This window comes from Osmia bicornis, chromosome 3 (genome assembly GCF_907164935.1).
Source record: "Osmia bicornis bicornis chromosome 3, iOsmBic2.1, whole genome shotgun sequence".
Classification (NCBI taxonomy): domain Eukaryota; kingdom Metazoa; phylum Arthropoda; class Insecta; order Hymenoptera; family Megachilidae; genus Osmia; species Osmia bicornis.
In genome coordinates, this window is record NC_060218.1 from 8,976,028 (window position 1) to 8,998,836 (window position 22,809).

Genomic DNA, 22,809 nt, shown 5'->3' on the forward strand with positions numbered 1-22,809 from the left:
ATATTTAATATCTAAATAATTTGGTTTTTCCAATGAGACCGATTTTCCTCAATTTTTTAAATATATAATGAAATAATTTTCCCCGAATTTCCCGAGTCACCCTAGTAAATTGATTGAAGTTCAAGCTGTGCGTTGGAAATAGTTGCAAGTCGAAGGAAAACGAGTGCCAGCAACGGAAAATCAATAAGTATGTACGTGTATTCTATTGTTGGTTAGTCGAGCAGGATCGCCTCTTTTATTATGGACTGGCGTGTTTAGCAGTTCTTTACAAGCGTCGATCGATCCGTTTAGCACAGTTCTCGCCGACAGCAAATTGCTTCGGTTTTCTTCGGCAAAATTCAACTTCGTCAATCGAATTTATCAATGAATTTTATTGCCCCACCCTCTATCCCCCCGCCTCTATTTAATGAAGGAAAATTCGACGTTACGGGGTGGCGTTTCATCAAATACCCCCGCTTCGAAGTTAATGAAAACGGTTATAAATATTTAACGAGTCATCGAGTCGAGTTTAAAGCGGACGTTTGCGAGCGAACAAGCGTCCACGAGAATTTCGAATGTAATTTGCATCGTGATTAACGATGATATTTCCTTGTCGCGTCTTTAAATTAACGCGGTATTTAATAATTTTAATGTTACTTTCTGAAGAGAGATTATTAGTATAATTATTGGGAAAAGTATTCTTATTAAAATTTTGTAGAATGAAAATAACGAGTCTACGTTGGATACTCTATAATTTTAATTGTAAGCGGATCTGTGTGGGTTATTAATGATCCAAATTGCAAAGATGCTTTTGTGAAATTATTTTTGGTAAAAATCGATGGAATTTTAATGGACAGAATCAGATGTCGATACTCGACATCGGGAATCGTTTAGAATTATCCATTTGATCTATTGAATATTTATTCCAAATGCCATTTGTTCGAGAATTGAACTAAATTATGGTCGATTCGTTTCTGAACTGATCGTCACTTGACCATGCTGGGTGTCGTGTTGAATGGCCCTATAAATGAATCATCTTGCATCGCTAACTCTCGACCCTCGGCTGCAAGGTTCAAAGTTGAACGTGATCCACGAAAGTTCAAGTTCTGTTCGTGGGAATGCTACGAACGTTTGAAAATACATCGTTGCGATTATATAACTTCCTTCATCTTTCTGTCGTCTCATTGAAAATGATAAATTACGTAATTGTTGTTAAAGAAGTGTACATTGTGATTAAAATTGAATACGAATGAATGTCTTCGGTTATCAGTGATCCACGTGTTCGAAGATGTGCCAAGCAGGTATCGGTTATTTTTACTGAACTGAAAATAGAATCGTTCTGAATAGAGAATAATAATTCTTCAAATAGCCGAGAATATTCTTATGAATATTAAATTTAAATTAATTTATAATTAAATCGAATACTTGAAATTGATAAGGGTTGATCCTACTTTAAAATTGATTAGAGACAAATAGAATATCTGCAGTTTCAAGCTGAATTCATCTCTCGTGTCGACAATAGGGGACAGGAACGATCGTTAATCATGAATTCCTGATTCACAGTAGTTCCCTCGATCTTCTGCGTATCAATATCATCTTTGCTCCTTCCTATCTCGTCCCCTTTGCTCGTTGGTGGCAAGCCCACCACCGGCTGGCGAATCGATATTTACACGTCCAGAAATAGACCGACCACGGAACAGCCCCGAAGCGGAGGGCGTGCGAGCCAGCAATGTCGTCATGGGCTAATCCGCCCTGGAAAAGTTTGTTTTCATCCCTACACCTGACCGTTTTTCTTCAACGCGGCGTCCTTTCAGAAGAAAGCATCGCAGCCGGAAATAGCCGGCACCGATCGAAATGGAAACACCTGCTCGACCTCGCCCTAATAGCACCTCTAATCACCCCTTTCCCCCACGACATTGATCGATGGCCCGAAGAGGATCGATCACCAACTTTTCTTCACCTTTTTTAACCGGGAATATTGCTTCGTATTTTCTTTTTTTTTTCTCATTAAAGGGCTAACGATGAGGGAGGTTTCAGAGAATTAGAAAATCAAAATTTCCAAGGTGTTTTTCTCGAGTTTCACAAATTTCAATTCTGTTTCAAAATTTTTCAAATTCCAAGAGATTTTAAAATTATGAAGTGACCTTCTCTTTTTTTGTTCATTAAAGGGCTAACGATAAGGGAGGTTTCAGAGAATTAGAAAATCAAAATTTAAAAGATATTTTTCTCGAGTTTCACAAATTTTAATTCTGTTTCAAAATTTTTCAAATTCCAAGAGATTCTAAAATTATGAAATGCCAGAGTTATTAAAGCATCTCCTCAATTATTCCCTCGACTGTTATGCAATGATCGAGGACACTGTCACCCTCGATCCTTGCAACGATAAGGTATTTAAAAAAACGACGTAGAGTGATGTTGAAAGGGCCAGACGATGGAAACGACGGGAGCAATCCTCCTATAAATGTAGGTCGCTGTCCGAGATTCAAGGACGCAGTAGATCATTCTCCCCCTGACCTCGCAAACGGTTCCAGGTCACGCGTTTATCGGTTGGCATCCGGTGAAAAGGTGCACCGAAAGGATGTGCTCGAAACCACCGTTTCGATGAATCGGTTCATTAGATAACCTTGCCTACTGACGTATAACGTATCGACAACTGTCTCGTACGAAACACTCGGAAGGTTCGCCTTCACAAACGTGGAAACTGATTTCTTTTATTTTGTGCAGTTGAAACGATTATTTCATTTATTTGTATGAATTTATCGAACACGTTGATGGCTAGTGTGACAAAGTAAAATTTGCAAATTTTACGATCCACGTTTTGAAGTAACTACCTTGAGGATGCATAGTGCAAGGAATTCCAAATGAATCTATACCTATTAGTTATTTCCGGGGCGTACGGCTAATTTTGTGTCGGGTGCCTTGAAACGAAACGAGAGAAAAATTTCAGAGTGATAGAAGGCTGTAGCCAAAAATAAATATCACACGCATCTACATTCTATTTTATAAACATCAAACTACCTGTATCGACACTTCTATGAAAAAGACAAAATTAACAGGAATTTGATAAAACTTTAATATTATTATTACTATTATATGTCCATGATCCTTAGTTCACAGCAAAGGTGTTAATTATAATTACAACGAGTCTTACTACACATTGTTATTTTCACTCTGACAATGAACGTGTAAAATATTCCTATCATTAGTCACACTGGCAACAGAATTCTCAGATTTCTACCTTTAGTCATGAAAATGACAAAAAAGATAAGATAATCTCCTGCTTCTTTAATTAATTTCTTTCTTGTTTGTAAAATCAGTTGCATCAATTTTGAACAAAGTGACGAATGTATCTAATCAACTATCTTTAACTCGATTCAACGAGTTCAATATTTATTGTAAATGTTTTGAAATTTCTTTTTTTTTTAACAGCTTATACAAACGTAGAGTGCAGCTCAGCCAATGAACGCTAATTACACGTGTTGGCGTGATAATTAGGATTTCAGGGTCGCGATACAGATAGTGAATATTTAAAGGCTCGTCACGTTACTTGGCTTAATTTTATGCCATCGTTAAATCATCGATATTTAAGCTTCTTACCTGATAAGATACAAAGTCTTCGGCATTGTTTGACATAGCTTTGCATATCTCTTTGTCTTCCTCTCGCCTTCGAGCAGGCGTTGAAACTCTTCTCTTCTACCTTTTGTTTGACGCGATAAAACTTTGTTTGCTTCGAAGCTTTTTCTCTCGAGGAGATGAAGAAAGGGTTTCGATCGAAAGAACGATATTAATTCAATTTTTTTTCTTTTACGTTCCGTTGCGTCAGTCGACGTGTTAATCAACAAAATCACCGGTTTCGAGGAAAAACACAGAAGCCACTTTTGTGCTCTCCTCTCTTACCTTTCATTTCGTTTAACGAACCTCTATTCTTTCCATGATTTCCGTCTGTATACGGCGTGTATACAATAGAAACTTGGAGTTAAATAGATCTCCGGTGCTGACAGTGCTTGGCGAATAAACGTGACCTCGATAGAAAATTGAACAATTCGTCTGATCGTTCGATTTTCCCTAAGGATTGCTGACTGTCATCAAACCTTTAAATTGCATTCATTGAACTCTCGTACAAATAACACTATTATCGTTCTTGATTATTCCGGCGAGGAACGCGAATCGACCACGTAATGGTACGTTTAATAAGGAAACACATTGACGTCATCGTTCGACGATGATTCGGTTCGTTGGGTAAACGATGCGTCAGATGTGTCAATAGAGATAAAATACACGTGTCTGTTCATTCTGGTATTTCTATTATTTGCACGCTATAAATTTTCCATCTTTATCATTTTTACAAATTTAGTACACGTGCTAATTACTCTTCTAATTCCTCGATTTTTCATTAGGACGGATAAATAGAGTGTTAGGATGATCAACGAAGTCCTTGAACTCCCTGGGTGTTTTGTTTCCAATTTTATTGGCAACCTCGCAAATTCAGCACATTTTAAGGGTGCACCAGTCGTTTCGAAAAAACGATTCCAGCTGATAATGGCTGGCAGAGTTTCAAGATTCGTTCTGTTTCAAAATGGACAGCAATAATTTCAGATAAATGTTCGGTTAACGATATTTTCAAGAACCTCCTACGTTAAAAATCAATTTTTATTTCAATGATACCCTTAAAATTTTCCAACCCTTCTCTTTAAAGCTTTTATTAAAACACATCTGACGACCCATATAGATTAAGCAGCATCCATAATATCTGATTAAAATACACGCTCGACGTTCTGACGTCACGATGAGAACGAAAGGGAAAAAGTTGCAGGGTTTTGTAAGTTCCTTGAAAATGATATCAGTTAGAAGTTCTTTTTTTTCTCTGAATTTCGTATTCACACACCAACGTGCCATTTTGAGGCAACCCTTTCTCAACCACTTTTGCCCTTTCAATCGCGAGGCCTCCGACCTGATTTCGTCACGATTCCAGCCTCCTGGCAGGGATGGGCACCCCAGAGTACTAATTCGAGGTGTAGCGTCGCGATATCGATTAAAACGCAATGACGAGTGCGCTCTGTTGGGATCAAAAACTTGTTTGCGAACGTTTCACGTTTGTTGCTACGTTCACTGGATTTCGAAAGTAACAAGGATAATTACGAATTTCGAGTTCAATCGGTGTTTGCAGAGGGATGAAGTGGATGTTCGCTTCGCAGAATATTGGCAAAAGAAGGGTAATTTAACAGAGGGATGAAAGAGATGTTCGTTTTCTACAATATTGGCAAAAGAAGGGTAATTTCGTAGAGGGACGAAATAGGTATTCGTTTCATAAAATGTTGTATTTTTTAAAAGTAGATTTATAAAGTAGCAGAAGAAAATTATATTTTTTAATCTTCTTTTGATTGATAAAACGTGGATGTAGGTTCTCCGTTTTTAGAATATTAAGAAAAGGTAATTTTGATTTTATCCGTTTGAAGGGTAGATTTATGAGACAGAAATCTCTTTCATAGAAAAGAAAATTGTTTCTTAATCTTTCTGTCGAAAGATGAAACTCGAATATAGGTTCACGTTTTGTAGAATATTGAAGAAAGAGGATATTTGATCCTTTTGAAAAGTAGATTCTGAGGGTAGGAACTTGCTCCATGGAGAAGCGGAGGGAGATGAATTTTTGGTTCTTTTTCCGAGAGATGAAACGAGGATATACTACTTTCACAGAATATTTGGAAGAGAGGATAGATTCATGAGATAGGATGTGGATGTAATTTTTTCAAAAACTGAAGCAACGGTATACACATTTGTTTGTTTTTTATCTGCTTTCAGAAATGGAATATGGCTCGTTCCATTTGCATAACCCGCCTTTGTATACTTATGCTATAAGGGGTGCCATCAATTTCATTAATCTTTCCGATCTACGTGATATTGTTCTACGAAAAATTTCTGAAAGCTGTGAATTCACAGCAACATGATGTCGATGTTAAATAAGGGTTCTCATTATTTTACAATTAAATAAAGCCTTTGGTCAGAGAATAAATGGTTTAGAAAAAGACCTCATTGTATTCACTGTAAATATTCTGTCATTTTATTTTTAATTATACCTTTATCATTTCATATTGTAATTATTTTCAATCGTGAGTGAAACACGAATATTATGTATAAAATCGAGATCGTACTAACAGGAAACATTAAATTTCTGTTACAGGCGTTGCTGTATCTGATACAGTTGTTGGATCCAATTGTAAAAGGCGACTACGTTATCGCTTATTTCCACACGCTAACGACCAGCGGTAACTACCCTAGCTTGCACTGGTTACGAGAAGTATACAACGTGCTTCCCTACAAGTGAGTCTCACCATTTCCTGAAATTCTAACAAAAATTCGAATATTTAAACACCGGTAGAATTTGGATTTCAATTGCAAATGTGCAATTTGGATTGCACTTCTATTTCATTCCATCACTATCAATCATTTTAAGAAATGATAAATACTTTGATCCTTATTCATGGAAATTAAATATTTTTTTGTAACTTCGTGTACTTTATGCGTGTTAGATAATCTATCATGATAATCGAAATGATACATCATTTGTTTATGCGTAATATGACTTGGTGACCATGAGAATATAGATTTGTCGGATAAGAAGAATCACTGTAGCTGAGTTTAGAATTTCAAATAGATAAACTGGTTTAGATTGAAGATTTTGTTTATTTCAGAGAATATTTCGTCATTTTTATTACATTTCCCTTCTCTTTTTGTTACAGGTATAAGAAGAATCTTAAACACTTCTACATTATTCATCCGACTTTCTGGACCAAGGTTAGTACTTTAGTTGTTTAACCTTTTCGGTATTACTATATGTATTTCCATTTGGAGCTGACTTTATTGTATTAAAATTTAGAAGTTACATCATGCGTCGCGTCATTGATTGCTAATTGAGATAGTCTGATCATTAGGCATAATCTACTTAACAAAGTCCGACCACATAGCGCAGGGGTAGTCAATCTTTTTATACCCACCGCCCACTTTTGTATCTCTGTTAGTAGTAAAATTTCTGACTAAGCTAGTCGACTACTAATCGCAGTCGCCGTTTGGTTGCTCCACTTTTATATCATTCGTGATGGCGCAGCTTTATAATGATGACGTATCTACCCCGAAACTACGTAGTAGGATTGCATTATTTTGCATTTTAATTTGTGACTCGTTATAAAATAGAAACACTAAAGAATTTTATGAAAACCTAATGGAAATGTTTTTAAATAATGCAATGAAAATATTTTAAACGATACTTAAAAAAATTTCCATTTCAATGTTTTTAAAAAGTCAATTAAACTCAAAAAAAGGAAACTGCTTCAGTATCGGACAAAACCCTTTCCGCCCACCATGAATGCTGGAACGCCCACGATCAATTCATTATTAATTCGTAGTAGTTTTATGTATAAAAAAATGTATATTGCTATTGTTAAATCATACTCGATTTTCCTTATGTAAGAAACATTTTCACGGTGAAATACTTCAATAAGATAAAGATTCAAAAAATGGAAAATTTTGAAGATTTATGGACATGTATTTACAGATATTGTTGATCGAAACGCTTCGCAGAATCTAGTCTGTTCATCCTCCCATGTCAAAGATTCTCCATCTTCAAGGCTGCTCGCAGCTAAACTTTGTATCGTTCCGTTCCATGTATCGATTCAGGCGTTGATAAGGCGCTACTTAGAGGCGTAGAAACACGCGGTGAAACTCGCGTTTCTCACGAACGATCGTATCGAATCTTCCGACCCTCTTCCGGTAGAGTCGGTTAGCGAATACATTTTGCGCTTTGCTATTTGCGAATACGCTTTGGTAACACGATCTCGGGATTCCTTGACCCGCTGCGAGGTCAATTATTATCCGTTGATCTGATTTCTGTATTGCTTAGCTTCCAATTAACTAAATAGCCTATTATAAAAAGTCCAAAAATCTTGTGCACTTTTAAGAAGAACCCAGATTATCCATACAATAAGTTTTAAATATTTTTAATAAAAATTTGCCTATTTTCACGTTATCTTTTACAGATGATGACATGGTGGTTCACGACGTTCATGGCACCAGCCATCAAACAGAAAGTCCACAGTTTACCCGGAGTGGAGTACCTTTATGAAGTTATGTCGCCAGAGCAGCTAGAAATCCCAGCGTATATTACAGAATACGATATGACGGTAAGAACATCCTTCTAGAACCCGAAATAGTCGGGCTATCCGACTGCCCGATTTTTTCCGAGCCCGTAATATCGGGTAACCCGCACATCCCTAATTAGCACACATCACATCCTGCTAATCTCCAGAAACTCGATCCCAAGAACGAGAAGCATCAGTTAGACCAAAACCGCCTAAATGTTGCAGATAAACGGGATGAGGTATTACCAACCGGATCCAATCTCCTCGTCACCGTCGACGTCTACGTAACTCTTCGACAGAAATTGCCAGCCTGCGAAGCACTGGATCGAAGAAAGTCGAATCGACTGTTCCGGATAGTACGGTTTCGTGCGTGTTTCCTCTACGACCATCTCGAATGCCCGCTTCCGCAGAAAAGCGCGTGTCCGACACGCGAAACCTTCGGTCGACTATCAACGAGATAACTCGTCGATGAGGAGGGCTCCTCCAAAGCACCAAGGCATCCGCGTCGCTTCGAAGAAGTGCCTCGCGATGGATGGACCGTGAAATAGGAAAAGAAAAAAAAGATACGTCGGGTGCTTCGCGTGTTTGTTCGCCAGTCGTTCGTTGAAGAATCAAGAAACCACTGCCCTTCGTCATCGCGTGTTTATTGCTGGAAATAATAGCTTCTCCGATTGGCTTAGATCTCGCTGAAGTTGATTTTGGACAATCTTAGACAGACACCAAAAGAATGGAAGGATCTGAGGTGGTTTTAAGGAGGATTGAAAATTGTTATTCGCTGAGAGGTGCGAGTGTCGGCTGCCAAAAACACCAATAATCAGTATTCTCGTCGTTGTTATGATAGAGAGGATATTTACCCTTGAATGTTAATGCTGTTCGTGGATTCAGAACGATAAAGACAGGGTCACGATACGTCGAATAGAAAGAGAGTTGACGACATTATTGTAGAGTTTCAAATCAGACGGCTTAATATACGAACTGTCGATCGCTTTCCTTTTATTTTCTTATCCGTCGTTGTACAGCGAAAGAGTTTATTCGATTGAACGTATGTATGTATTGATATTTTATTATGTCAAGTCGTTGATGAATAAACGTCGAATATTTTCGATATACGATAACACAGAGCTGTATACGTAAAATTCTGTGATCCATTGGATTAATGGATGATGCTGGGTGATATACAGATTTATAATCAGCCTGTGTATCGTTCGATTTGTTAAGATTACATGAAAATGATCTGTAAAGACAGACAATTTACCTTCATCGCCGATGACGAATTCAATTCAGACAATGGTCTTGATTCATTCATTAAAGATTATCATCTAATTTTAGTAGAGTTGTTTCGTTAATTAGACTCGTTTCACAAATTAGACAATATTAATAATACATTATATTTCCCATATAAAAAATGTTCAAATAATTATTTATTTTCACTTGTATATTCAAGATGAGTGTTGAGGTTCCGTATTTTAGTGCTAATGAATTAATCACTCGTTATTGCTTTTTAATTACAATTTAATACCGACAGTCTACTGCCAGATGGCTATAAATACAATTGTTTCATTTAGATTTTAAACAATCTGTGATGCCGTTAATCGAGTTACATCGTAACCGTCTAACGTTCTGCTCGTGCCAATAAAAAAAACTGCAATTTTCCATTTCTGTTTATTCTACCTTCGTACAATTAATAAACCTGAAAGAATTTCATTCAAACGATTCGTCATCGACGCCTATTAATCCCTGAAACGTTCAACAGCTGAATGCCGAGCTCGTACTCGCGGTTCAATTCTAGATTAGATGAAGCAATAAACTTAAGAGCTTTCTCGCGAATTCGTATCCATGGTATACGTATAATTTCGTGGGACAGAATCGTTATACTCGTTGTTAAGCATTTTTAGGCGATCGAAATGGCGAAAAGCAACGTCGACAAGACCTGTCTCGATCAATCCATTCCTTCAACATTTTCTCTCTCGTCGTATGCTTTCTCGCGTTACAAATCGATTGGATTGATCGATGACAGCTTAGTCGAAAAAGAAAAAAAGAAAATTATATATGTATCCACGTAAATTTTCCATAAGTTTATCTCTGTATAGTTGGAGTACGCTTGATCATTCAGATACTTTTTCTATTAATTTTTATTACGTTGGTGATGTTCCGTTAGAATAGCGTTAGAATAGAGTTTCATTGAAGAAAATAAAACATTCATCTTAAAATCATTGAAAAACCGTTCCATCGAGAGATGTTCGCTTTATATGAATAATTATTTCTCCATGTCATCATCTTTCGTTTGACGAGTATCTCTTCCCCGATTTTTCTGTTGATCAAATAGCCCGAGTGACTCGTGGATGATTGAAAAGCATCGGAATTATAGATTGTATCGGCTCGTGGAACATTTTGCTGTTTTGCGTTTAACGACCTCACTGTCCGTCCCTGAATCGTTTCTAGTTGATAGACCGTCGGATGAGACTTCGTTGATCGTCGTCTATTTCTCAAACTGATCTACATTCTGAGCAAATAACATTAGTATTACATTATTAATAAAATTTTACTAACACTTTTCAAATGAATTACATGTGAAAATGAAGAAAATTGAATAAAGTTAATATTTATTATATTAATAATGTAAGCTAACAAACTGAAAGTTTCAACCAGATAAAATAAAGTGAAAGGGTTGTTGAAAAGAATGCAGATTGATTGAGAGGAAAATGTTACATGGTTCTGACGATTACACGTTGTTCTTGTCCCGGCTGTGTAATTATGTTGAAAAGAGTTGATCGTAAGAGACGTAAGTGAACGTGTCGTAGGCGAGGCGAGGTTTGTGACAATATGTAATTATCGCGTGCTTAAACGAGTGACGGCTGAGATTCTGTCTAAAGCCTTTTAAAGTCTTAGTCTGGTCAAATTGATTATGTCAGCCTGAATGCAATTAAAAATCAGGAGAATTGAATGATAGGTTGTTTTAATTAAAATTAACTGGACTGAGAGCCGTGGACTAATATAAAATATTAAGATTAATTTTAATAATATCTGGAAGATTAATATTAATATTATTAATCGAGCGCGACATAGATTCGCAACGTCCATAGTGAACGTGTTAATTTTAATTTGTTTTTAGTTTCGGATCATGCTACGACTTTAAAAGTGACACTCGTAAGTTAGGCTTTACGCTTAGAAGATAATCTTCGGCTTGACAAAAGTAAATCGAAACCGCTGTTGTTCCCTCGCTTTTAGAGGCCTCGAACCGGAAGCGATCAAACCGAACGAAGAAGAAGAGCTTGTAAAACTGTGTCGTGTGTGGCGGTAGTTTTTGAACGGTGCTGTTATTTATCCTAGAATCCCGAGATTCACGTTTAATTTCCGAACTTTTCTCGTCGTTCACCTTCATCGTTCAAAAATGTCATCATTTTACGCTTTCAATCGTAATTTATTAAACGAACGATAATTCGAAGACTTTGAAACGGAAGTCAATTCTATAGGAATATATGCAAATGTGGAATTAAAAGATCTTTCTTTTTTTAGCCTTGTTTACGTAAAAAATTTGCCTTGGAAATGATCGATAAATATTTTATTACAATTGGAAAGTACCATTGTAATTTATAAATATTCAATTTCAGTAAAAAGTGAGAACAATTAATTAACCTTGATAAATTTCAAATAATCAGTTACAGTAATTGAATCATTTTGTGAAGGTTCATTTAAATATTTAGTTCGCTTTTTCAATGTAAATTCATTGTTTAGAAACATCAATTCTTGCATATTAATTAGAACAGAACATCGAACAAATTTAACATTATCACAAATGAATTTTATATAAACAAAAATAAGAACAAACTATACAAATCCATCTTAAAGAATAAGTGCAGCCGAAGTTTCCATGGATTTGTACTTAATCTATCGCGCGAATTTATACGCTCGTTATATTCTTTTTTTTTTTTTTTTTATAATAGACAATTTTTTACCAAGTCGTTCAGCTGACGAGAACGTAAGTTTCGGAAACTACACGTGCATTGTCGTGTGTATGTATACGTACGCAATTACGGTGTAACGGTTAATTAAATTGTAATTGTTGTCGCGATTGATATAGATTTTAATTAATCGAGGTATATTTTTCTCTTGGTGCCGAAAGGCCCGGCCTCTAACAGGTGCACACCTTGCCCCTTCGTCTGTTTTTTTATAGATCGAGCAATAAACGTATTGTTTCAACAAAAAGTACCATGTATCGTGTAATTTATTCCCGGGAAATTTCTGTCGCTTGAGGACAAAAAAAAAAACAAATGCCCGGTGTTATCTTATCGTTCGAATTCCCTGTGCATGCCAAGCACATTAAACGTGAAAAAATCACGTCTGAATATAAGAGAATTTTAGCGTGATTTTTTTTAATTTGTACTTTATGATAAATTTATTTATTAAAATTTTATGATATTTAATACTTAAAAATTATATCAATTTTTCTCTGAATCAATCTAATAGTATTTTCAAAATTATAATTTTCAGTGTTACAGCTCCCCCCCTTCCCGGGAAAAGTTAGAGTGCTGAACAGTGTACATTGCCGAACAAGGAGGACTTCCCTAAGAAATATGGCGATGCAGGAAAAGGAAGCCCCATTACTCGTCTTCTATATCCATGTCGGCTGTCTCTCCTTAGTTCTTCCTGGCTCTTCTTACCTCTCTTTAACTCTCTTTACCTTTCCCCAATTTTTCCGATAATCCAAATCAAACCAAGAAATCGGATAAAGTTCCGAAAGCGACAACCCTCTGACTTTTCTGAAATTTTTGCCAAAGCTTATCCTTGATTCAAGAAGAAAGTCCCCAGCCCCCTTCAAAGTTTTGACAATTCTTACTAAATATCTCCGAAAATATTGATTTTAGAGAAAAAAGTTTCAAACAAAAAATGAAGCTCATAAAAAGCTCTACAAAAAAGGTTATACACATTTTTTACGTAAACCTATTATTTTGGCTATTTTCTCTAAAATCAATATTTTTGGAGATATTTAGTAACAACAGTCAAAACTTTGAAGGGAGCTGGGGGTAAACGAGGCTTTGTCTTTCTTCTCTAATCAAGGATAAGCTTTGGCAAAAATTTCAGAAAAATCGGAGTGTTGTCGCTTTCGGAAATACACTCAAGAAATCTCCTTGCACCGAACTGTACATATTGAACTTGGTCCCATTCCTAAATCGGTGCAATTACTAACCCATCGCTACCGAGAGTAGTTCTACTCCCATCAGACCGTGCTCATTGATTCAACCGCGTGCATGGGCGCGCGTTTGTTACTCGGAGCAGCGCGGCGGCGTACATTCACAAAGCCAGTCTTTCCTGTTTGTTACGCGCGACGCTGAACCAGTGAGCAGCGTGACGCCGAGCCGAGCGGAGAGGAGCGTTGCACGCCGTTAGAATCCGCGTTGTTGCGCCTTGATTGCGAGTAATTGCATCCACAATCGCGATCAGGTGTTCGTTAACAGATAACGGTTGCCCGTGAATTCATCCGTTAGAAAAAGGAAAAAAGAAATAGGACGTGGCGCGTCTGCAAATATAGACGAACTTATAGTGATAACAGGTAAAGGAACCGCGTGCTTGGAATTGACGTGCTTCCGAATGTCACCTGATCGTTTATTTTGGTGATGGTGACTCGTGGTCGATTGCTCATTACTCACTCTGATAATTTTATTTTTGAGTAACGAGTAAATCGAGCCAAACAGGAAGTTGAGTTAGAATGACTCGTGCACCTGTTGAAACTTTTCCTATCATGATTTGACAACTTTGTAATTAAAAATTTTAAATAAATTAATATGCTATGATAATCAACATTTCTATTTTCAAAAGTCCTTATTAATAGAAAACAATTTTACTTTCACTTTTACCTTTTACTTTGTAATTAAAATTTTTCATTTTTATACTGATACAAATTTCAAGTAGTAATGAAACAATTTTACTTTCACTTTTACTTTTTACTTTGTAATTAAAATTTTTTAAATTGTTTCATTACTACTTGAAATTTTTATCACTATAGCTTGTCAGTTTTCTATTAATAAGGACTTTTGAAAATAGAAATTTTGATTATAATTACTTGAAAATAGAAATATAATTACAGAATTTTTCATTCACGATTTCGCTATTAATAGACACACGTGATGTCGGATCTGCTGAGACTTCTATTACCGTGATTTCTCAATTTTCTGTTTGTGACAGAAAATTTTTCTGAAATTTTAATAATCTATGACCTATGATCCTCTATTGATGTTTCTTGATTTCTGAGTTAAGAAACATTTAGCATTGTTTATCCCTATTTGAATACTTGTTTAGTAAACAAATGAAACGTCAATTCTCTGACCTGATAAAGTGACTAAAGACTTTCCCATGAGTCTGACGAAATTTCACAGACTCATCGTTCGCCCGACTACTAGCCGGCATAGTCATTTATTAATCATTCTTATAACGACTTCCTGATTTTCAACTTGGTCGTAACCTGTGCGACCGATATACCCTGACGAACTAATAAATTTACATTGACACTTTTTTTATTGAGGTAGTAAAATTTTAAATGATAAAAAATGACTAAAAAATAATTTAATGAAGCTCTTTTGAATTAATTATCATCTGTTTACACTCTGAGATAAATATTTTTTTATCATCGTGTATATACTTTACCAATTTTATTGCTGCTAAAAAAAGATTCTTTATTGAAATTTTCTGCTGCGTGATTGTTGCACAATTCGCATTATTTCTTTATTAAAATACAATAGAGCAGTGTGTCAAGGAATTCTTGATATACAAGGTGCTCCCGGGTTAAATGGCCAAGCTTAAAATATGAATTTGGGTCCTCAAAACAAACAAAAATTTCCTGTGGAAGTTTGCTCGCTAAACCTTCGTTCAAGAGATATCGATTTGTTAAGTTACAGAATCATAGGAATGAATAATACCGAAATAATCTAAGTTTATTTCTTTTATTACTTCCTTTATTCTTTTACAGTAACAAAATAATTATTGTATCAACATGTATTCAGAAGTAAAAAGTAATTTCTTTTTTTATATTTCTATTACAACATGTTGGACTTATAATCATTCTGTCGGAACATCATTTTTGTCGGACCTGCAATCGGCGTTGCAGGGATTTCAATAACTACCGGTCCGATTTACTTCAAATTTTGAGAACATCTTCTTTATGTATTAATCCATAGACGTACATACGGATTTTCCGATAAGTTGAAGAATTTTTTTCTTATAGCCATTTTCGTTCAAAATTTCTCGGTTGAAAATTAAACTTTTTTTTCAAATGCTTACCATTTTTATAAAAATGTGTATTTTGAAATTTTCGTATATACTTCTGTAGTTTTTAGTATGCAAGTAATGACAGTCTATGGTTTATTATTTTAGGTCCGATTACAGATTCGACAAAAAAGGTGTTCTGACAGGACGGTCATATGAGATAATAATTAAAATATAAAAAAAGAAATTGCTTTTTACTCTTGAACAGGTGTAAAACAAACAATATTCGAAATCCTCGCAAAGCCGATTACAGGTGCGACAAAAAAGGTGTTCTGACAGAATGGTCATAAGTCCAACATATTGTAATAAAAATATAAAAAAAGAAATTGCTTTTTACTCTTGAATACGTGTAAAACAAACTCCTTCAAACAGAATTTCCATTGCGTTTACCATTTTTTAGAGAAAAAATCACAAACTTGAATATGAATTTCGGCTGTCCAAGGTGGCGAAAAAAAATTATACAGATGTTCCCTGTGTTATGCATCTAAAATGACTTATCTTTCAAAAGATTTCTGCGAACGTTGTAAAACATTTTTATGACTCGTACATGGTAATATTATTTTACGACATTGTACTAAAAATCCGTCAACTGTGGCCTTTGACTAGTCAAGTGGTTCTTAATTTTTTCAAAATGATGTAACATTTACAATTTTACAAAATTTTTACGGAACAATAAAATCATGAAATAAAACGGTGTATATATTTTTTATATTGCATAATAAATAAAAATTACATACGTAATAGGTTACATATCAATCAATAGCAAAAAGAAGCAAATTTTGGCGAAACACTTTCTCTAAGTTCACAGAGCAACGATTAAGAACCACTGGACTAGTTTAACATAACTGTTCTATCACAGTAAATTATGTCTATTTTATTAAAATAGATACTATTTAAATACTTAAGTAATGAATTTTTGAAAAGATTACTCTTTGGCCAGGTGTTAAATTTATTCTGTCTTCTTTGATCGATAGATCTTTTAGTCTCTTATACATTAAAGATTTCTTAGACGAATTTATTTCACTTATGCAAGCTATACTTTGTAACAGGAACATTAATCTTTACTTTTCGTTTGTACAAAATTAACATAATCTTGGCTATTCATACCGTACCTTAAAACCGTTGCCTTTTAACATTTAGTCACATTAGCCATAATAACATCGAGTCACACTTGTGACGCAACTAATAGTTCAAACACGACAAATATGGATCGTGTTTATGGTAAACTGGAATTTTCATGTCACCAGTCTTCAATTTAACGTTCTATCAGTAGATAATTACTTCTGGGTAATTAGCAAGGAATTACAAGTCAATTGTTGCGTTTGTAGAAAATTAACAAATATTAGTAGTGTTCGAATTCTAATTAGCACCAGATACCATGTATACTGATAAGGTAAAACAATGGTAATGTGAATACTTCGTGTAGAAATTACAAATAGGTGACACCTACTATCAAAATGGTAATTTTCCTTCTCCAACGTTTAAAGCTTGTTAACTAGCTTTTGAACTGTAAATTCAAGAAGATTCTCATTAACTTACTTTAAGAAATAGATAATACGGAAACATCCTAATTTTATTAAGATATCAATTGAGAATATTAGAAATATTTGTTAGGACAGTTCATTTTCTAAATGAATAAAAAATAAGTTAGTAAAATTTCAAACGACCTATCCTTATGTAAGATTTTTATTCGAACGATTTATCTTTACGTAACATTCTTTCATGGAATATTCTGAAAAGAACTGGAATACTCCAATTGATTTGGAGATTAAAATTTCAGGAGAATAAATAGCGTTACTAGTGAAACCTCGGAGTCAGTAACTTTCTAAGCACACTATTTTAATTGTAGGTCGAGAAACCACGAGTAGCTGTATACACGGTTATGTCCATCGATTTGTAAAACACTATTCTCAGAGCGTAGCGAAGTAATCGATGCAACACGTGGGTGTTAACACTTTATCGCCTAATATTATGTATTCGTGATTTTGATATGCAAGGAGATGGCTATACAATGCGTTAGCCGACCCCCATGGTCTCGGCAAATTTTTACACCATGCAATCCATAGAATAGGCCACCAAAATGATCTGTACCAAGTTTTATCCAAATCGATTAATGGGAACATGGTCAAAATGGTGGCCAAAGTTGACCTTTTTCACATGGGGCTCTATGGAGAGTGGTCGAAATCGTGCTTTCGGCATCCTAGTTTCCAAACTAGACGATAATACCTTTAAAATCGTCAAATGGGAACTTGGTCAAAACCCGTTGTGAGAAAAGAAGAAAATCTTCAAAATCATCGATTTTTTTCATTTCTTCACAACGAGTTTTGACCAACTTCCCGTCTCATGGGCTCATTTGAAAGGTATTATCGTTTAGATTCACATATCCGGAAACTAGAATGCCGACAACTCCCCATAGAGCCCCATGTTAAAAGTGTCAACTTTGGCCACCATTTTGACCATGTTCCCATTCATCGATTTGGATAAAACTTGGTATAGATCATCTTGGTGGCCTATTCTATGGATTCCATAGGGTAAAAATTTGCCGGGATCATTGGGGTCGGCTAACGTATTGGATAGCCATCTACTTTGGTACGCTACTGGTCTTCACTTTGTTTCTGTATTAACCCATTTGCTACCACGATCCTCAAATGGGGATTTGAATATATGTATACATTTTTTTTATCACTTGCAGTAGAAAACATCAAACATAAAAATTTGGCAGTTAATGGGTTAAGTCATTCTGGAAGTTCCTGTAGCTTTACTCTGTTTCTTTTTTTTTATAGCACGTAATGGCAATTTTAAGAGAATAGAGAAATATATTTCAAAAATTTTTTTTTAAGTTTTTATTGGTAGAATAAGAAATTATTAAACTTCGTCTAGACAAACACTCCTAAAAGTATCATTCTTATTCACAGTCAACCATCTGAGTATAAAGTCCCTTACTATGAATAATTCTGTTGACTCAACAAATGAATTTCGGCGTAATCTAACTTTTAGTTGATATCGTTTGCGTTGTTGACGATATCAACTACAATAGGAATAACTGCCTTCCAATTATTAATTCGATTTCAAACGGTTCTATTAATTAGAAAACTAAAATTGAAATAAGTTATGCAAAAATGTATATTTTTTACAGCAATTTAATTGTTACGACTTTATCTCCTGACAACTTTTTACTGGTAATGGTAATTTTATTACAAGTTTAGAATGCATTAAAGAAGTATATTTAAATTGTATGAAAATTCCTTGGATTTACATCCGTTAATAATTTCAAACGAATCACTGTATTAATGATATCGTGAATTAATGATTTTTGCATAATCATTGTATCTAACAATAAGTTAATCTTTACGTACAAAGTTCAAATAATTTTAATATACATCTCTACAGCTTTTGAATTTATAATGAATTTTTTAACATTTTTCTGCAATATTCTATTCAAATTATAAAATTTTACTTGATGTAAAAAAGGGTCCAGTATTGCAAGAGGTAATAATTAATATTCCAACAAACGTGTTTCAAAAGCATATCACTTTAATATCTTCCTTGACACGGAGGTCATTTCTGTTTGCAAACAAAATATTAGTCTTAGCAGACTTTAAAAGGATAGCTTTGCAGGCTATAACACGTAGTGTAATTATGAAATGAAAGGTGAAAGTAGAAATGCCTCAATATTTGTTAATTAGTTCCTTTTAAAAAGAGGAAAATGAAACGTTAATCCTTGAACGCTCATGGTGAACTTATACTGGTCGTTTTACTAATCTCTGCTATTTAGTTAATCTTTTCTCGTAAATATTTAACATGATCTTTGTGAAAACTTCAACAAATACAACGAGAAATAAAACAGTATGTACTTGAGGAAATTCTTCTTGAATAAAAATTGAGATTCAGCTTCATGAATATTTGATACATTTGTACATGACATTAATTTAAATGTACACCTAGTACAGTCAACATCGAGATACAATAGAAAGAGTGCAGTGTAAAGTTTCTGTTATTTCAGATCATTGACCGTGAGTTATCAGACACGTGAGTGAAACGAACTATGGATTCATCATTTCTATTTTTGTTACTACAATATATTATACTATACTTGAAATTAGTAAATTTTCCTGCAATTACAAATTCGGATAAAAACGAGTCTTATGAGAGGATTGATCCCAAATGTTTTAAAACATGTTATTGAAATTTATATATTTGTATTTGTAATATAAAAAATTGGCAAGGGTTTAATGTAAAATTTTGAGTTACCATCCGTGTTGCAAAAGAAATATTAAAGGTAATTAAGAAAGTAAGTGAAGAGAAATAAGAGAATGGCACACGATATATCTTTTCACAGATCTGATGAAGGAGCTACTTTGATGTTACATTAAAAGAGCTCGAAAAAGAATGGAGATCTTAGGTATAAAATTTGCACCGTTGAATGTGCCGTTGAAACGAAGACTGGAAACGCTGTCAGCCGCGATATGGATCATTTTGTTGGCTGGTGGAGACTTACTGGGTTACTTGGCCACTGCCTATATCCTCTTCTATACAAAGACCTTACGTTATTTCATGCTGCTCTATTTTGTTTGGATGTACTATGACTGGGACACGTGTGAAAAAGGTGGTAGAAGGTAAGATATCATTTATTCTTAATTAACTAATCTTCAGTCAGTCTTTAAAAATTAGAGAAATAATTATTCTTAGAAATATTTTACCTGTATTATTATTTCATACAATATTTTTATATCGTGCTTATGTTTCCTTCTGATCAGTAACAAGAATTTATTCTTAATTAACAGGTAATCAGTGTTTAAAAATTAGAGAAATAATTATCCTTAGAAATATTTTACCTGTATTATTATTTCATACAATTTTTTTATATCGTGCTTATGTTTCCTTCTGATCAGTAACAAGAATTTATTCTTAATTAACTAATACAGGTAATCAGTGTTTAGAAATTAGAGAAATAATTATCCTTAGAAATATTTTACCTGTATTATTATTTCATACAATTTTTTTATATCATGCTTATGTTTTCTACTGATCAGCATCAAGAATTTATTCTTAATTAACTAATATACATAGGTAGTCAGTCTTTAAAAATTAGAGAAATAATTATCCTTAGAAATATTTTACCTGTATTATTATTTCATACAATTTTTTTATATCATACTTATGTTTCCTACTGATCAGCAACAAGAAAATGAAATATTTATGATTCCAGTATTACGTCTTATCACTGTAGATTTCACTGGAATGATAAGCCAAGTCTCTTATCAATCTAAAGATATACGAATTATATTGTGAATGATGATGACATATGAACAAGTGGTTAGATATTCGCTTGAAATTTCTTCAGAACTGATATCCGATTTACAAACAATTTCTCAGAAAATAAAATTATACATTTCATTTGCAAAACAATTCTCTGACAATGTTTGATTATTGCAACTAACAAAAATCATCTTTATTTCAGGGAAGTATTGACCAGATGGTTGAGAAACTGCGCCTGGTTACGGTATTTCGCCGATTATTTTCCCGTGACATTGGTGAAAACCACGGATCTAGACCCAAATAGAAATTATTTGTTCTGTTGTTTTCCTCACGGAATATTGTCAACGGGAGTTTACGGTGCTTTCGGGACCGACGGTCGCGGTTGCCGAGAAATGTTTCCGGGTCTGGACATCCGGGTCGCGATTCTAGATCAACACTTCAAGATCCCTCTGTTTCGCGAGTACGTTTACCTGAACGGTACGTGCCATTCTCCGTAAACGAATACGTAATAATCCTTTGATAAATGAGTTCGTATTTAATTAAAATACAGGCGGTATCGGCAGCAGTTCAGAGAGTTTAAGCTATCAGCTGTCGACGAAACCTGAACCACCGTTCACTGGAAAAGCGGTGGTCCTCATCATTGGCGGAGCATCGGAATCTTTAGAATGTACACCAGGAAGTTATCGTCTTCTCGTAAAAAGGAGGAAAGGATTCATAAAACTGGCACTGAAGCATGGGTTAGAATAATCGTTTACAATTTTTCAGTTAATTATAATAATCATAATTACTATTTCCAATATCATAGAAAATTAATTGGAGTTCTCATAATAAAATGACAGATTTAATTAAATTTTTCATTTCATTAATTTCAGGTCAGCCTTGGTACCGATCTTCTCCTTCGGAGAAACGGATATATACGATCAAGTATACGGTGCCGAGGGTACACGTCTAAAAAAGGTGCAACATTTTATTCGTAAGGTGATTGGAATCGCGCCTGTCCTTCTGAAGGGTCGTGGATTTTTCCAATATTCCTTCGGCATTATCGCTCGTCGGAAACCGGTCACCGTCGTTGGTAAATATTGTATAATCGTTAAGGAGATTCTATACTTTGCATACATATCAATGTTAATTAAAATTTGCATGAAACATTTCGAAACGATAGTTCGTGCTCGTGGACATTAAAAAAGAAAGGTAATAGGTGTCGATGCATGCCATTGATCGTATAATTAGCTACTTTAAATAATCAGATCATTGAATATCAAGGTTTTTGATTAATTATAGAGAGTTAATTTTATACCTTTCAATCTTCTCTTTATTTCAGTCGGAATGTGACGATATAATACAATTTTTATTTATTGTTACTGAAAAGTTTCCACTTGATACACCGATGATTTGACATTCTTTTTCTGGAAATAAAAGAACTTAAACTTCCTTTCTTCCAGTTGGTAGTCCAATGGAGGTGCCAAAGATACCCGAGCCAACGAAGGAGCAAATCGACGAGTACCATGAGAAATTCATCAAAAAACTGGTGGAGTTATTCGAAACCCACAAGCACAAATACGTGGAGAACGCAGACTCGATACACCTCGAGTTATTATCGTAATAATGAATCTTGAAAAATGAAACACAAACTTCAGAAGATTCCATCACAACTTAGAATCACGTTCGAAAATTCCTGATAGAGTTCCAGTACTTGTGAACGACTATTTCTTTCCATTCGTTAGTTCGTAGATTTGTTTAGTAAATCTGCGTAAGAAAGAACCAATAGAATTAAGAATACGATAGCTACATTCTCTCCATTAATCCGAAGAAGGTGATGGCTTTAAGCGATATTTGCTCAAATAACTGATAGATAAGGAATTGTAAATGAAGGTAGTATAGAATTGTACATTAGAAAAAGCAAGGGAAGCTTGCTTGTTAAATATAACGGGTATATAGAACTTTTAACCCTCGAATGGCGATGGAAAGAGGTCAATTGTGACCTCTATAAAAATAAAAAGGGCAATATAAAAGGAGACCCTATCAGTCAAGTATAAAATTATACTTAATATTCATTCTATGATTAATCCATGACTATAAAATTCTTTTTTAATTTATTCTTCAAAATTAAAATACTAAGAATTATTAAAATTTTAATAATTAGCCATGATAAATTGGAAACATAAGGAATCTGTTGGAC

General features: G+C 34.6%; 2 protein-coding genes across 6 annotated transcripts in view; both read left to right on the plus strand.

Annotated features, from left to right (window-relative positions):
- LOC114872534 (protein GDAP2 homolog) overlaps positions 1-9,764 on the plus strand; it is a 37,692-nt gene extending 27,928 nt beyond the window's left edge. For all 3 annotated transcript variants that reach the window (XM_029179819.2, XM_029179820.2, XM_029179821.2), the window contains exons 9-12: positions 6,158-6,297; positions 6,717-6,771; positions 8,010-8,153; positions 8,337-9,764. In XM_029179819.2, coding sequence (XP_029035652.2) covers positions 6,158-6,297; positions 6,717-6,771; positions 8,010-8,153; positions 8,337-8,399 — 402 coding nt within the window. In that variant the 3' untranslated portion in view covers positions 8,400-9,764. The remainder of the gene's footprint in view (positions 1-6,157; positions 6,298-6,716; positions 6,772-8,009; positions 8,154-8,336) is intronic.
- Positions 9,765-13,216: 3,452 nt separating this feature from the next.
- Positions 13,217-22,684, plus strand: LOC114872536 (2-acylglycerol O-acyltransferase 2-A-like). 3 transcript variants are annotated; one of them, XM_029179830.2, is made up of 7 exons: positions 13,217-13,662; positions 19,375-19,400; positions 19,711-19,987; positions 20,833-21,107; positions 21,181-21,367; positions 21,503-21,702; positions 22,073-22,684. In XM_029179830.2, the coding sequence occupies exons 3-7, from the start codon at positions 19,761-19,763 to the stop codon at positions 22,231-22,233; spliced, it is 1,050 nt and encodes a 349-aa protein (XP_029035663.1). In that variant the 5' UTR covers positions 13,217-13,662; positions 19,375-19,400; positions 19,711-19,760; the 3' UTR covers positions 22,234-22,684. The 3 variants fall into 3 exon arrangements, with proteins under 3 accessions (XP_029035663.1, XP_029035662.1, XP_029035664.1); XM_029179829.2 differs by lacking the exon at positions 19,375-19,400 and having other exon boundaries at positions 13,219-13,662; XM_029179831.2 differs by lacking the exons at positions 13,217-13,662; positions 19,375-19,400 and adding an exon at positions 19,627-19,650.
- Positions 22,685-22,809: the final 125 nt, after the last annotated feature.

Bases quoted from the DNA above. Each gene is read 5' to 3' on its own strand.
- LOC114872536 (XM_029179830.2), top strand. From the start codon at position 19,761: ATGGAGATCTTAGGTATAAAATTTGCACCGTTGAATGTGCCGTTGAAA. The intron at 19,988-20,832 runs GTAAGATATCAT...TCTTTATTTCAG, and splicing joins TGTGAAAAAGGTGGTAGAAG to GGAAGTATTGACCAGATGGT. The intron at 21,703-22,072 runs GTAAATATTGTA...CCTTTCTTCCAG, and splicing joins GAAACCGGTCACCGTCGTTG to TTGGTAGTCCAATGGAGGTG.